The sequence below is a fragment of the Oenanthe melanoleuca genome, chromosome 14, assembly GCF_029582105.1.
Source record: "Oenanthe melanoleuca isolate GR-GAL-2019-014 chromosome 14, OMel1.0, whole genome shotgun sequence".
NCBI classification, from domain to species: Eukaryota; Metazoa; Chordata; class Aves; order Passeriformes; family Muscicapidae; genus Oenanthe; species Oenanthe melanoleuca.
The window spans coordinates 1,941,931-1,958,736 of NC_079348.1; the positions used below are offsets into that span (position 1 = coordinate 1,941,931).

Sequence of the window (16,806 nt, forward strand, 5' to 3'; positions counted from 1 at the left end):
ACAATTGTTTATCTTTGCTATCAAAATCAGTACTTTCTGGAAATACATCCTTATGGAATGACTCCATATCACAATTCTTTTGGCAGAAAACCAGATTTAAAAATAATCTGTGTGGTTATACTTTAAAGGCCATTTAACAAATGTGGTTTTAAGTGTGGCTTATACACCATTTAATCAGCAACTGAGAGGGAGGAAACTTACTGGAGGAGGGGTTGCAATAAAGACTGGGGCAAACCTCCAACACCCACTGAAAGAATTGTAAGGCAAGTAAAATTATAAATGGGTCTGGATGCTACAATCTGTTAGATCCCCAAATTGCTGATTAGAGACTGAGACATTTGAACATCACTACTTTCATCCCACCCTCTAAAAATTTTACTATCATTGTTTATATATGAGCAGATGCCAATGTTTGCTATTCCATCATTGCTGTATTGTACTTTAAAGACACTTTAAAGGTCAAATGAGGGGGCCTACACTATTAATGGGTTAGTCAGACCCAGTGACATTTAACCAGATAAAAAAAGATCTTTTTAATACCAATCTCACCTGCCATAGGATCAGCACCAGGTGATAATATAAAAATCAAAGGGGCACAACAATTTGAATCACTGTAACTTCTTCCAAGATCAAATGTAGGTGGTTCAATAAATGTTCTTCCCATGTTGTCCACAATGAAGATCTGCACTGCTGGGATGATTTTGTCAGGTCTCAGACACCTCAGAACAACCATGCGATCCAAGCCCGTCAGGGAGCCCCAGGAGTCTGGGAAGGCTTCCTCATGGGGCTTGATAGAGTCATAGATTGTCTTCCACTGGGAAGAATTGTCTCTGACGTGTTCCATTAGTCCCTGGAGGTTTGTCAGGCAAGAGGCACGTACGATCTCAGCCCAGGATTTGTTAGACAGCCAGTCTGGAGCTGGATTGGGGTGAGGATTATCCAGAGCAACACCTCCTGTCAGTAGGAACCGCCAAACTGCATCATCTATCTTGCCCTTTCCCTTCATAATGCCTACTGTGAGAAGGAAGGAGAATAACAGCTTGTCCTTTTCAAACAGGGAACGACAGACATTGTTATAGATGCTTACTGTGAAATGGCTAGTTATATTTTTAATTCTCTCCTTCAGACGTCCACTCTTTCTGCTTTTAGCAATAGACTGAACATACAAGTTAATGAACCAAATCAATGAATACTGGTACATAGGTTCAATGTTTGCCAGATCAGAGATGCAAAAGAAGACAACAGATGAATGAACAGCAACTGGCTTATACCCCATTCGAGTAGAATCAATTTCCTGCTCAGTTACAGAGGCAATTTTTTGCTTTTCAGAGATTTCTTCAGATAACTGTTTGGATGAAGACAAAATATTAATTGCTGTTTCGTCCTCTAAGATGTTTCCTTCCGAATAGGAAAGGACCTCCAGAATTTTATCTTCTATTTCCTTTAGTTGTTTCTTATTGGCTGCACTTTCTATAATGAGCTGGTTTTTCTTTTCTTCTAGCTCAGGCTTTTCCTTGGCAGCTACAATTCCAAGAAGCTGGTCCTGAAGACCCAAAGGTGTAATCATGAAATTGAGGAGACAAACTTTCACAGCCACTTCAGGATAATAATGAGGGTTCCTTAAGTGGGTTGTCATGTAAAACCTGAAGTCTCTTGAATATTCAATTATATTTTCCCCCAATTTCATGTATTCTACTCCTTGTTGTTTGAATGTTTGCTTTAATAAAATAGGTTCTAAGAAAGCATCTAATTCTTCACCAATATTTTCTAGCAAGACTGGTGTTCCAAGCTGAAGAGCAGTTTCTAATGTCCTCACATAATGTGTGTCAGATAATTTGACAACTGCCAGCTTGTTACTTTTCTCCATGTTTTTTATCCACTTGTTAGCTTGCCTTTGAGGATCTATCATTAAAGCCCATCTTCTCGAGTTAGAGACAATGACACCATTGTCAATGGAAAAAGAATCAACTGGCAATCCAGCAATCTGCCATGCACGGATTTTGACTGGATCCCCCAGTGTATTGCTTAAGCTGAAATCGCTGGAGCACGGAATGTTCTTTTCAATGCACAGATCCTGCCACTGCTTTTGGCATTGCAGGCGATAATCGACTGTGAAGGCTCCCAAATAAGCCACAGTTCCTGATGACAGCAGCACATCCCCTACCAGGTCTATGTACTGAATTCCTAATAACCGTGCAGCTTCTGTCCACCTCTCCTTCTCTCCACCCAGACCACTGATCAGCTGCTCAGCTCTCACAAGCTTCTGCGAACAACGTTCAATATTATTCTCTAAGTCTATCTTCTTGTTATTCATTTCATCAAACTCATCTTGCAAAGCTTGAAGGCGATCAACGACCTCCTTCAGCTCTGCTTGTTTCACCTGCAGCTTCTGCATCTGGACAGCCAGGATTGCCTCAGCCGCCTGCAAACGCTCGCGCTTTGGGGCCACCACCTTCTGCACACGGTCATAGACCTCCATGGCCCTCACCCACTTGCAAAGGCCTTCACAGGCAGATGAGACGTTTTTCACAACCTCTGGCTGAAAATCTGGGTGGTTCATAAACTTCTCTCTAACTCTCTTCATGATAGCAGGAGGGATGTTATCCTTGTCGTATGACTTTAATCTGTCAAGGAATTTAATATCTGAAAGAAGTTTTTTAGCTGGTCCCCAGAAGTCTTCAATCATTTTACCTGTATTGTAAATAAGACTAAAATCAGGCTTATTATATGCATGTTGAAACTGAAAAAAATACTTTGAAACATAGTATGAAGAATTAACCTCAATTATATTGCAGTGGAATTTTACTATGCAAAGACTATTGAATAGTCTGGGAAAATCATTACCTAAAGAAATTCAGACAGGATCTTCAGCATCACTAACCAATGTCATATTTATTAAATGCATATTAATTCTAAATCAAACAAGCACATTAAGAGAAACAAATTAATATACATTGTTTATGGGATAAATCAGTAACCGTGGAAGTATTCCTTCTCAATCTAGATAAGACCATTTTGGATGAAAGGTATTTATATAATTCTTATTTTTAATTATGAAGGATTGAGCTGTATAGGTATAAGGTAGAAGAAGAGTGAAAGAAAAAGGTCTCTTTCCTACCTTGCAAGTCCTGTGCAATCCCATAATAACAACATTAAACCACACAGTTAGAATAATCACCTATGGCAGAGGTATAACTAGAATTCCCTCTCCCAGCATAATTGACAGTTTGGAAACAGGGATTACAAGGGGAAATACAGGCAGATGATGCACAGCACACCTCCAGCACCCAGAATTCCTCAAGGAAATGCAAATCTCAAGGGTGGGTCAAAGCAAGCTTAAGAGATGACTTTGTGCTGGTGACTGGGATCATATTTACAAAGCTGCACAACAGTGTCAGGCAAGGGCAGTATGTTAGCAGGGCAAAAGCAGCTCTTTACTACTCAGTGTATTTGTCACTGCCAGCACAATGCACCTCAGTGCACACAGCTGCATTCCTGGGGCAGGGATAACAAAAGCTGGGTCATTACCGCTGCCACTGGGGTCGGGTTTCCTCTCTGGTTTAATTGACCTCATCACACAGATACTCTCCATGACGAGCTTGACAGGACCAGGTGGATTCTGCATGGATTTCACCAGAGAGATGTCAGAAGGATTCAGGGTGTTGAGAGCTGCCTCTGCTGCAGCCAGAACTGGCAGAACCTCTGCAAGATCTGCTTCACATTCATCCTGTGAAGACATTGGGCAGAAAGCTGTAAACACAGTGCCAGCCTGATCACCCCACCACAGCCCAGCCTCGCAGAACTTTTATCTTGGTCAGTACCCATTAAACAGACTCTTCACAACATTGTGTTTCTAGGAGAGAAAACTACTTTCACAGTTTGGCTGCACGGTTTAAAGAGGGAAGTTTGTAGATAAATTAGTAAATTTCATAAGCTGAACTGATAGTTGAAAAAACAAGCTTTCAAGATCAAAGTCTCTCTGGTTTAGCAATGAGAATTAAAATAAAGATTAGATACAGTTGTTCTTAGTTAAATCTTACAGTGAAAAATTGATATTGTGAAGCATATCTTTATCATATACTCTGATCTCAGCAGTTGTGCATAATTAATATCATTATGACATTTCCAGCTAGTTTCAGAAAAAAATATTGAGAAATCTTGAGCCTTCCCACAAGAAATTCTGTGTTACAGATGTCTGGCTATGCATTACCTCTAAAGTCATGCCCAATAGGACTACATGCAGCATATGCCAAATTACCTCAGCTAACTCTAAATTAACTGTCTTTGGGCCTGGAAACAGTATAAACTCATTATTCAATCTGTTGAAAATGAGAATATTTTAGTAGAGAAATAAGAGCTAACAGCTTTTGGAATGTGAACTAGAAAGGGAAGTTATGCAGGACTGTGAGATGCAGTCAGACTCCAAATAGCCCAAATTTACTGTGTTTATATTAGGAGTGTGTCATTCATCATCTGCAATTGTGTTCCTTTAAGAGCTTGGCTCCCCCATTAACACATCATCACATCATCACAGCTCCCATTTACTTGGAACCCGTTGTGCTCCAGGCTCAAACCCTTGTGCTCTACCTTAATACCCTGGGCAACAGCAGCGGCATCATTGGCCTCCTTCTCATCTGCCGACACTATTGCCTTTTTTGCATCTACTTCAACTGTCTCCTTTTCAATCTTGACCATCATTTTATCTGTTTCTGCAGACGTTTTAATCAGTTCAGGCTGAAGTTCAGTCAGTTCTTTCTGCATGTCTGCAACCTGATGAATACAACAGGGAATCAAGAAAAAATCTGAGCAAACATTGTGTGCATTTCATATCTTGATGTTTTAGGAATAAAGATTGGAAGACCCTATAGTAATACAATATAAAAAAGGACACTTGATCTAAAGAATTAACAGTTCTCTAGTTTATTTTTACTAAGAGCTGTTTCATTTAATTGATTAGATTTTTAAAGGTGTATTTATCATCATCTATGCAATACTCTTGCTTTTTTAACATTCATTAATCTCAATAATGAGAAAGATATTGATTAATTCTATTTTTTCCTCACAGTCACTTTCAGATACTGAAAGTCCAGATAATCCTTTAGTGCACAGGTGGAAAATAAAATCCAAAAGAAACCTGGAATGGAACACAGAATAATGACAACAAAAGCTGCAGACTGGATCTTCTTCATCCAGCAAGTATCTAAAAACCCCTTTAGTTTGTATCTTGGAAAGATCAACCCCTAGATCACACAGGTTGAAAAAGGAATTATTTATCTGGAACCTGATCCATTTCCTGCTTGGCATCTACTCAGGAATTAATGTTAAATATTGTATTACAATGCTTTTCAAATCCTTGCCTATTTTGAAAAGGATAATATATACTAGAATGATGAAGTGGATTCTCCATATAAGGTTTTCAGAAAATAATGAAATTTATAATGTTTATTCTTTCAACATTTAATGAGTACCTTCATTTTAATTTTGTTTTCTATTAAGAGCTATAATCCAAACATAGAGATCACAGTTTCTTGAACTTAGTAAGCAGAAATCTCAATTTTCCTGCTGGCTTTCTATAGAAAACTATCAGTAAGCATTATGAATATAGTGAAGAACAAATTAATAAGTTGTATTTTTTTAAGTTTCAACCATACAGATCCCACACTGAAGTATGCATATGGCACATATTCAGCAATTTATTCCAGAACTCACTTGTGAAGATGCAAATTCAAGCTTTTCAAGTCCCACAAGATAACGAGTCCTCATCATGTCAACTTCTTCCCTTTTTCTGTTCAGCAGGGTCTTGAAGGTGAGGATCAGCTCCACGTAGGAGGTTGGTGTCACGTAGTTGTGTCTGCGCAGCGTGGCGTAGTAGCCAGCAGAGAGTTCTCTCACACTTTCTTGGAAGTATTTGCACACTGACACAACCCTAGGGAAAAAATGTCCACATTACTTTGAAAATATAGTCTGTCTTTATGTCAACCCTCAAAAAATTACTCTAAGTTTATGAAGTCATATTAGTGTTAGGGCAGGCAGACATGTATTTTCCCCATTAGAAATACTTTAGACTCCTCTCAAAGAGTGGTCTGATTTTCATTAACATCAGATATATAAGTCTCAGTATCTTTGACTTGCTCTGAAATCCCAGAGTTGGCTTAGCTTTGTCCACTTATAAGGACAGATCAAACACATTGGGGGCACAAGGGGCAGGGGAACACACTTTTGCTTCATATGTTTCTTGAGAGATAAACTCATACTCTTTTCTAATGTCATCTTTGAGCTCAATATCCTCTAAAAACTTGTTAGCAACCATTTCCAAAGCATCTGTAGGCCAGGTTTGGAACCAATCAATGGTGCAGCAGTTTATCAGTGAAGGGAACATCCGCAATCGATTCCGAAATGCATCTCCTATAGGACTCATGGCTACAAAAAGAAAAACACGATTGTTACCCAAGTTTCTTTGCAGTTAGGAAGCAGAAAAACAAATAAACCTAAAAAAAGACATTCTAAGAAACAATGCGTTGTATACAGACCTAAGCAAATATGCAAATTTTTCTTCACCCTTTCAATAAAGAAACTGTACATAGCAAGGGGCGTGGCTTCAATTTTCCTGTTCTCCATCCTTGCTGCACTTTGCATTTTCTCAACAATTTCAGCTTTCTCATCTGCTGCAAAGATATTGGGCACATCCCCAGTATTTAAAAGCATGTTGATATCTTCCACAAATGATTCATCCTTTATTTGATTATCGCAGAACAAAAAGGACACGTTGTTGTTAGCAACACCTGCTTTCAGCATGACTTGTTTAATGTCATCCTTCCATTCATTGATGCCATAGGATTTGGTGATTTCAATCTGGAAGAGCTCAAAGGAGCTCATGAAGGTGGCGAGTTTGGTGGCGCTCTGCCGGCCGCTGCCGCCGACACCCACCAACAGCAGGTGTCCATTATCCTGCTTCAGCACCCTGCAAATCCTGGAGATGTGCTCAATAGCAAACTGGAACATCACCAGGGACATGGGGGCCTTGCTGATGTTGTTGTATTCCTCAAGGTAGAATTCCATCACGCTTGTCAGCTGCTTTAAGTCTCTGATCTCATCGTAAATTTTGGCAGAACTGCTCGGCTTTATGTAGTCTCCAAAGAACAGGCCACGGATATTATCATCAGTGACTTTTCCAGTAGGTGAGAGATGACTCAGTACCTAGGAAAAAGACAAGAATCAACAGATAATTCTACATATTAGAGAATTATTTTCCTTAAAGTCGTAATAATCCTTGTCTATATGGCATTAATACTGAAGAAAGCACTGTTTTTCACTGTTCTAGTTACAGTCTTGGTCTGCAAAATAATACTGTAGTTTGACATGCAGGTTTCCATATATGCATAACTCACAGAGAGATACTGCTATCAAATATAGGCCTACTTCTAAAAAGGCTTCTCAGGAAGGTACCCACTATACCCATCACATCATCCAAATAATTATCTTGGGTAAAAGCACAGATAAATACTGTGCAAGACATACATCCCATTCCAATTGGTCCTCTGTACCAACACAGAGTCCCTCAGAAGTTATGAATCATTCTGATATAAATACTCGATGCTGAATAGAAGATTGTCCATACTTTTTAAATTCACTGTTCGAAATATTGCAAAATGTCTCCAATACTGATTTAATCTCAATGTTTAAGTATTTCTGAAAATGCATCAGTATCATCTTGGTCCCAGCACATCACCCAAAAATACCTTATTAAAGTTCTGCTTGAAGCTATTTAATGTTGTCTCTTGTACCATCTGAAAGAAAATATTCTTGTCATCCTCATCAACCAAGCGATCATAAAAAACTCTGTAAACCTCATGAACCCAAAGTCTGATCAGTTTATCTCCATCCTGAAAATGTAAATACAAAAGAATGGGTAAATATAGCTCAGGCAGGATTTGTTCAAAAAGAAAAGGTTAGAAATGTCCATCTGGACCCTGCTACACCTTGTACTAAACACAGTGGGAATCTTTCAAACCCAAGCCATTCAGCACATGGCCCAGCATCTGCCAACTTTACTGATTCCTCACCTAGTTACCATCTTGTCCTTCCTGCCAACACAAACTGGGACTCTCATGTCAAAGCATTTTTCTCTACTGCATCAAATCAAATTGTATTAACAAAATGACAGCTGTCTCACTCAGAGACAGACAGAAAATACATAACAAGGAATTCAGGGACTATTCTGCTCTTAAACCCTGTAAATCTATTGAAATCATAGTTCATGCATTATAAAAATGATTTACTTTTTTCAGTGCTCTCTCCTACATCATCATAATTAAACTACAACTTACTTGCAAATGAGTGTGTGGACAGAGCAGAACTCCTTTAATAACCCTGGAAAAATCCCGTAGATTAAAGACATAGTGGGATTTTGAAGGAGTTGGAAGAAAATTATCAACTGCCAATTTATAAATCACTGATGTGGCTTGGACCATCATCTTACCCAGCCTTAAGAAAGAAAAGAAATACAATTTTAACTTCTGCAGATAAATCACAGGGACAAGACGACAAAGTTGCTACAGGAAATAGATCCCATTACCTCTGAAATGAAGCATCAAAGCCTTTGCTGAAGTGCCAGTCCGTAACTGCAGTAAAAATCCTGGTTAAAATGTCATCATTGAAAGCAGAGATAGAGACAATATTCAAGTGCCGTGTGAAGCGTCCTGTAACACACACAGGAGGATGCAGAGAAATTTAAATGTTCAAATGTTTCTTCACCTTTCAGCTAGCATCTTCTAGCGTGGACTGTCACTAAAAAAACATTTGAATCTGGTACCAGCTTCATGGGTTTTTTTCTGGCAGATTTTTGCCCTAGCAGTGGAGCAAAAGAAATATAAACTGGTTTACATTTTCTATCAGTATTTAACTTGAAACTCTTTTAAATGTGTAAAACATGAATCTCCATTACAAGGTTACTATTACCCAATTTAAAATTTCAGCTCACCTCACCCTTCTTGATTACAATATGACACAGCAAAAACTTTACAAAGTCAAGTATCTTGTTATTTGCTTTCACCTAAAAAGAATCAGTCTATACATAAGTAATTTTAGAAATTTAGCTATATCAGAAGAGTTATTTTCATAAAGCCTCCTCAGAACATCTAACATACAGATATAACACACAGTTATAGCTCTATTACAGTGTTTATAAGAAGCAAAGTAGCATGAAGTGCCTGATAATAAGCAGCTGTATATAGCCTATAGTAATGTAGCTGCAGCTACATTAGGGCTTTTATTTATGTAATTTTTTCATTAGAAAATATAACCTCCCTTGTGTTGCTGTAACAGGAATGGTGGAGTTGCAGGTAATAATCCTGTAAATAAATGCAGACAGCCTACCTAAGCAGCAGGAGATACAGCTTCAGAAGAGACTTGCCAGAGACATGGCAAGCAGATGTATTCCCTCCCTTTTCCAAAGAACAGAAAACAGAAATAATCTCCACCATTAATTTTAGAATAACTTTTATCATTCACAGTTTAATCAACTGTGTTTAACATTGTTTCTAATGTTGATTAAACTCCCTCTGGCAAAGGTACAGATTTGAACTTGAATATAGCAGACCTGTGCTTGGAATGACCCTCTCAGTGAATGCACCTGTAGATCCAGCAGTCATAGATAAATGTTGACTTTGCCATCAGCAAACCTGAACCCAGCCCTTAACTTCAGTCAGCTGGATAACAACTGGCCATAGTAATGTGTTTCCTACCTGTAATGTCATTCCTGCCTCCCCCAGGGGGACCCATGGCTGTGACCAGCAGCACATCTATGATACTGAGGTGGGATGCATCCTTCCTGTCATACCAGTGCCCATGATCAATCCATTGCCTGAGAAGCTCAATAGCTGGCTGGGCTCCATACACTTCCTTTTCAGGCATGTTTAGGTCATCTGTGGAGAACACAGACATTGAGCAAAAAACCTCAGTGTTCAGGAATTCAGTTTTCTTCTAAGAAGAAAAAATAACTGAACCAGAGGTAGAAAAAGGCTGTGTGTTGTTATTCCTGCTTCCCATTGAACTAACCAAAATCAAATACCATTACACCTCACATAATTAGGGGTAATGTTTTAACTTAGTGGGGCTGGTGATTTTGTTTTGTTTCATGTCATGTCCCACTGCAATTCTAAGAACTATTCTGAAAACAACCACCACTTAAACCTCTCAGCAAGGGCAGTGCTAATCCTTCAATGATCCCTGCAGGTCCCTTCTGACTCAGGAGATTCTAGGATTCTCTGGATGCCTGAAAAAAGCACTGAGGAAATCCAAATTTACTACTTCCAGTGAACCACTTCCTTTGCCTAAGCCAGAACAAAAATGATTTTTAAAAAATGAAAAATATGTCTTACCCACAAAAATTATAGCTTCTTTCCCTGTTGGAGGTCCAAACAATCCTTTTCTTCTTCTGTCCAGCTTGGACATAATAATATCCTGGGTCTGGTTAGCAGAGGTTCTTGCAGAGAAGTTGATGAAACTTGGGATGTACTTTTCCTTTGGGAGTTTTAGTAGAAAGTTGTTTGTTATTGCTGTTTTTCCAGTGCCAGTGGGACCCACAAAAAGCAAAGGGACACTATGTTCCACATATGTTTTAAGAAAAAACATTTGTCTGGCAGTTTCCATTGTTGGAATGATCAGCTCAGATACCTGTTACACAGGAAAGTAAAATGAAACATGAAAATCAAACATCCAATACCTTAATCAACAGGAATATTTGCCATCAACTACAGGAACCCTGTAGCACAAATGCATTTTTAAAAAATTCTATTGTCTGAAAACCTAAGCTGTAACAAGGTTCTAGTAGAGTCTGTGGCCCCACCTCTTGATCAGGGCTTATACAGTCAATAGCACAACCAGCATTACCTATATGATTGTTCACAGATATTATATGAAGTCTAGAGAACTAAAGAGTTAAGTAGGGCCTAGTTCTGTTCCCCTACTGTGCAAAGGGAAAGGAACACTGGTATAAATTTTTTTTTCTCTTTTTTATTTTTACTTCTAATTAGCAGCTGTGGATTTGACATTGAGAAAAGATTTGCTGCAGCATAATGAAATGTAATCTTACATCTCTCATATACTTAATAGACAAGACAACTGCAACTATAGTGAAATGAAAAGTTAAACAAGTTAACTTGAATTTTCATCTGCAGATCTCTGCTGTGCTTCCCTTCCATTGAGTTCACAGCTGCCATCAAAATCTGAGTGCTCTATTTGGAAATGGAGGCACCCAGGACTCTCAGTACTGTTCCCCATATCCCTAAGTAGTAGTAAGTCTCTTTGCTTGCTTTCTCTAAGTAACTCGTACTACAATATCATCAGATCAACCACTGAAAACAGAAATGAAGGAAAGGAAATTCAGGCTTTGGCTTTTTCCCAATATCAAATGCTGTTAAGAGAATAAAGCAGAACCCAAATTTTGACCACCAGGCAACCTCAGGGCTCCATGTGCACCTGCAGTGCTGAATTTCGAGTGTTAGTGGTACCAGAACTGAGACAAAAGCAGGAAAGGGAGCTCACAGAGACTCATGAAATGTTGCAAATCAATCATCAAACAGCTGAATATAGTTATTTATATCTCTGAATCATTTAGTCAAATAATTATTTTCCATAATAAAGACACCAATGTGCACCTTAGCTGTTGGGGCAATAACTTGCTCTTCCTTTGTGATGTAGTCTGTCCATATTTTCCACTGCCCATGGCCATGCTTGTTAAAATAGAAGTCATAAATAGTCCCTGTTGATTGAAAAACACAACATAGGAAAACCCCTTAAATTATAAAAATAAACTTCAGTAATTTTAGTGTGAGATTTCCAAAACTGTGAGATAATGGAAGCTTTCTAGTACACACAAGATACACCCCCATCCCTCCAGTCCCACACCCCCCACAGCCATTATCATCACCAAATGATTTTAGGTCAGATTCAGCCACACTGTTTGAGTACAACAGGAGGCATATGCTAGTCCTGGTCAAAAGAGCCAGGAAAGGGCACCCAACTGTGCAGCCCAAGGCTTGGCAGATGGTGGCTTTGCTGCAGTCTTAACATCTGCCAGGCACACTAAGTGCCAAGCTTTCTTACTGCTTTATAAAAGGCCAAGCAAGCACAGTTATGAAGAAGCACCTTTTTCTGGGAAGATATTGTTTTTGTTAAGCTTCACATTTTTAGGGCGTGGATTTTCCTCATTCATTCCACTGAGCAAGGTGCGGTAAAACGAATCAAATTTTCTTCTGCTGTTTGCATCAATGACCCCTCCAATTGTCCACACCACAGCAAAAAGGAAAAGGGACTGCAGCCACGAGGTGATCTGCTGAGCTGACATGGCTTCACTGTCATCTTCACTGGATTCCTTTATTTCATCTAAAATAAATATTTTGAATTTTAATTAAATGTCAGTAATAACCATAAATCCCAATTCAAAAAGCATTTTTGCAAAAGCATCTTGAGACAAAAGTAGAGCACTGTCTTCAGTGGAAAGAAGCCAATCTACAAAAGGACCTTGTCTGTGTAAAATACTGTTTACAAATAAAAATAAAATTAGAAGAAAAATATTTAGAAAGAGTCCTAACTCTTTTGTTCAGATGGTAGCAAACAGCAAGCAAAACAGAAAACACTTGCAATACCATGTTCAGTTTTACAATGACACCAGTGAAAGCTCTGTATTCAAAGAACTGTTAATAATACTGATCAGTGAGATCACTGACTGTGTTACAGGAACTCAACAGTAAGGAATTCCTTTGGCATTTCCTTGCACCTTATGACCTGCATTTTGTCCTGGGACATGGCAGGAGAAAAAAGAAAAATTGAAATGAAAACCAGGCAGCTTAGGGTACTCACCAAGGAGAGAAGAATAGAGTTTCATCAAGCTGTAAGTCAGGTGAAGAGAGGATGTTTTTACCATGACTTTGCAATGATGGTCAATAAAATCTAAACAGGGCTCGACTAGCCACATAAACAAGCTATTGACCTACCAGAAGAAAAGGAAACAGCTGTGTGACAATGCAGGACTTGCCACACTCCCCCTTGTCCCCTCAGATAATTCACCCTCAGTCAAACATAAAGCATCAGAAATTGTCCAGGTTGGCAGAGAGATCAGGAAAGGGCCCTTGTGAGGCAGTACTGAAATGTTCACAGTCACACCATCACTGTCTGATGGTGAAGACAAGTTGCTTTTACCACAGAGAAGTTTTCAGTGGGACTTCTGAAGGCTTTGAAGACTAAAAGGTTAAAGTAATAATAAAAAAAATTGGATGCTGCATGCCTGCTTTCAAGTGGGCAAGCTCTGAATGTCACCTTATAGTTAATCTTTTAAATTAGACTGTGCAAAAATGAAGTCTCGCACCAGCTCCCGGTGTTCTTCCTGCAGGTTTGGAGGCAGAGTTTTCAGGTAGGAATCCTTCAGTGGCTGCCAACCTAACTGTTGTGGGTCCATATAGATCATACCACACCTGGGAAGAAAAAACATCTATGGCAGAGGAATACATGTGCAAGGTGGGGCAGTTGAAGTTTGAATGCTCTCACATTACCTGCTGACAGTTGCTGGAGATGCCTGCTCTAAGTCCGCCGGCTCAAAGATTAAACTCATTTTTGAGCTCATCTGAATTATTTCACCACTCATTAAGCATAACTGGAAGAAGAGCATCACATAAACATGGTCTCATCATGTCAGTGCTGATCGTACAGTCAAAGCAATGTCTGTCATAAAATCACTGAACATTCCACTTAGTGTCACTCCTCCTTCATTCATCTGTATCCTTACAATACATGGTATATCATGACCTTGTCTCAACTTTTCCATGTCTTACTGTAAGGCTTGCAGAGACACAGAGAACAATGTTCTAACTTTAAGTAACTCTGCAAGAAAAAGCAGTTATGACCTGCAGCTTTTTAAAAATTCATTTATTCTCGAGGTGATTTAAGCAAGTTTGGTTTTCAGTCACAGAACTGAGTCCATACATTTCAGTTTCCTAGAAGGGTCAATGAAAAAGCCTCAATGATCAACCTCATTTCAATAAAGAAGGAGCAAGACAAGGTTTCTAGGGAGAAGTAATGGGTTAGTATTATCTAATACCATCTAAACCCACTCATACAAGTGGGGAAATAAGGCAGTGCTTTTAGACACATCAGCCTTTCCTGAATTTCACAACTCCCTTGACTAATGTAGTAACAATATTGCTACTACTAAAACTAAGTCTGTTTATTCAAGGAGGAGGTTACAGGCAAAAATTAGGCTACCTTTTTATTATCATCCAGCACAGTGTTCATGTTCTCTATCCAAACTGCATCCACAGGGCCATCAAAAATAATCCACTTGCGGTCCTCTGTAGTAGAAGATGCTTGTTCCCTGAAGGCCTTAGCAAGAATTCCATCTGACCACTCATGACTTACAGGATCAAAACTGCCATACAACTGTCCCATAGTAATAGCTTTGGGATTAATGACTTTGTATTCAACAGCAAATTCATCCATGGCGTTTGCTGTGCAAAAAGATAAATACGTGAGCTGGAGAATTTAATAGTTAGTTTAATTCAACAAGATGATTCCTGAGAATCCTACTCTTGCTGCTCAAAGCAAATAAACCCAGATAACTGGCATCTAAGTAGAAGTAAAAAAGAAATTCTCTTACTTGTACAAGGCAAACAAGCAGTCTGCTGTAAAAAAACACATGGAAAAAAGAAAAAGCGGAGCAGCATAGATTTCATATATTTATGGGAGTTACTTACAATATCCTATCAGAGCTATTTTTTTCAAGAGAATTATGCAAAAGTAAAATGCCTAACAAAATTCAAAAAAGCATAAACACATTAGTATGGGCTTACTGTTCCAGTAGATGCAGACAAAAATACTATCAGACAAATATACCAGACAAAAATAGTTCAATTAATAGAAATTCTGCAGTCAAAAAAGAAGAATATAGGACAATTAACAACCTGGGCAAAGGAAAAATAACAGTCATAGAATTGACTTCATTTAATGAGAAGCTTGTGGCTGGACAATGTTACCTGCACACAAATCAGCCAGGGCTCCAGCCAGCACTTTGTATGAACTGGTCTTCCCACTCATAGGATCTCCAACAATCATGAACCCATGGCGCACCAGCATCATTTCATACACCTGCCAGGGACAGAGAGCCACTCCTTAACATGCCACAAAAGCAAGTGTTTCATGCTATGTGAATGGAAATGGAAATTTCTCTCCTGCATTCAATGTGACACAAACAAATCTCTGCACTCTGCTGGCTGACCAAAGCCTTAATCCAAATCAGAGGGTAATTCTCACTGAAACGATTTTTAAATGAAAGGTACAGTGAGGTTTGGAAAGCAGCATAAGGTAGTTTGAACATAAGCCATGAAGTCTGAACTGCTGTAGGAGAGGCCACTGAGGACCCCAGCCTAGACCACACATTTTTACCCTTGCCATTACTTTGTCACTAGGCTGCACAAGAAAAAGAGTTAAATATTGTTTAACAGGTCCCCAATGCTAATAAATGGGAGGCAGTGGGAACACAGGGCTGGAAGTGAAGCATAAGCAAGGTTACCTCTTTCAAGATTTCTCAAGGAGACTGAAGAGAACTGGGAACAGAGCCTGACTCCCAGTCCAGCATTCTGCTCACTAGACTACACTGCCTCAGTTAGTAACAGCTTCAGTTTAATTTTCCATCCTGAAGCACAAACCCTGCAATGTGGCTGCACACATCAGCTTCTTCACAGACTGTCTGAATTACAAAATCACTATGACCAAAGCAAGCTTTTATTCCATGATTTCTACTCAGTAAAAATACACCACTTATAATAGTCCATTAATGGTAAGGAAACTAATAGCTATTCATCACAACACAGACAGTGAATGAAGAGTGGTTTTGCTCTTGTGCTTTTCTTCCCCAGAAGTATGTGAAAGTAAAACCTGAATAATTTTTCCAATGAACCACGGCACTGGTTGAAGATTTAATTTTTCAATATTTTCAGTTAGTGCCTTGATAAACAGGTCATAGTCTGGTGTAGGAAGAACCACTCCAGGAAACAGGTCAGATATGATACCCTGTTAAGGAAAGACAGAATAGAACATTATTTAAACACAGGTTACAAAAAAGAAAATTCCCAAGTAAAACAATACTCACACAGATAACAGCAGCTTAAAACCAAATGTCCTCAGCTGGACAAAACTAACTGCTAGGCAAACTTTAGCCATGGAAGTGTTCAGTAGACTTGAAACAGAAACCTGTGCCTGTAGTTTTCATGAACATGTTGCTGTTGTAAAAAGAAATTTAACCTTTGCAAATTTGCCCCCATCAGGATTACACAAAATGTGAAATTAGTTGAAAGAATTTCAGTGATTAAATGAAAAGGTATGTGTTCCAAAATTTCAGAGTAGTGACTCTGGCTGTGCTTCTACCCTAGGTTTTAGTCCTCAATATTGATTGCTTTGTATCTTCATTTATTTGCTATTAAAGCAGCATGCAAACAGAAACATCATCATTTTTATTCTGAACTCAAATTTCTAATTGACCTTAGCTTAATTATCCACATCTCGTTTGGAGCATAAAGCTAGAAAAAATCTTCAGAGAATGATTTCCACAAAGGAAACAGAACAAGATGATTTTTAACAAGATATTGTCTAAAACATTTAATAAAATAAAAGCATCACTTTCAAAATAATCCTAACAGAACCAAAGAGTTCCTCCAGATAAGTGGAGGAACTAATTAGTGCCACTAATATGGCATCATCTAGATCAAACTGCTCTAAATTAAGATAATGACCTGCTTCTGTGAGTTCTTACAATGG

General features: G+C 38.7%; 1 protein-coding gene across 1 annotated transcript in view; it reads right to left on the minus strand.

Moving 5' to 3' along the window:
* Window positions 1-16,806, minus strand: part of DNAH3 (dynein axonemal heavy chain 3) — a 51,418-nt gene that overhangs the window by 8,769 nt on the left and 25,843 nt on the right. Inside the window, exons 34-52 of the mRNA XM_056503507.1 lie at window positions 15,928-16,062; window positions 15,027-15,138; window positions 14,260-14,501; window positions 13,551-13,651; window positions 13,367-13,472; window positions 12,862-12,991; window positions 12,148-12,384; window positions 11,658-11,761; window positions 10,380-10,674; window positions 9,744-9,923; window positions 8,576-8,699; window positions 8,328-8,484; window positions 7,740-7,883; window positions 6,531-7,197; window positions 6,255-6,420; window positions 5,710-5,926; window positions 4,588-4,770; window positions 3,529-3,727; window positions 550-2,691 (exon numbers count right to left, since the gene is read on the minus strand). Coding sequence (XP_056359482.1) covers window positions 550-2,691; window positions 3,529-3,727; window positions 4,588-4,770; window positions 5,710-5,926; window positions 6,255-6,420; window positions 6,531-7,197; window positions 7,740-7,883; window positions 8,328-8,484; window positions 8,576-8,699; window positions 9,744-9,923; window positions 10,380-10,674; window positions 11,658-11,761; window positions 12,148-12,384; window positions 12,862-12,991; window positions 13,367-13,472; window positions 13,551-13,651; window positions 14,260-14,501; window positions 15,027-15,138; window positions 15,928-16,062 — 5,641 coding nt within the window. The remainder of the gene's footprint in view (window positions 1-549; window positions 2,692-3,528; window positions 3,728-4,587; window positions 4,771-5,709; window positions 5,927-6,254; window positions 6,421-6,530; window positions 7,198-7,739; window positions 7,884-8,327; window positions 8,485-8,575; window positions 8,700-9,743; window positions 9,924-10,379; window positions 10,675-11,657; window positions 11,762-12,147; window positions 12,385-12,861; window positions 12,992-13,366; window positions 13,473-13,550; window positions 13,652-14,259; window positions 14,502-15,026; window positions 15,139-15,927; window positions 16,063-16,806) is intronic.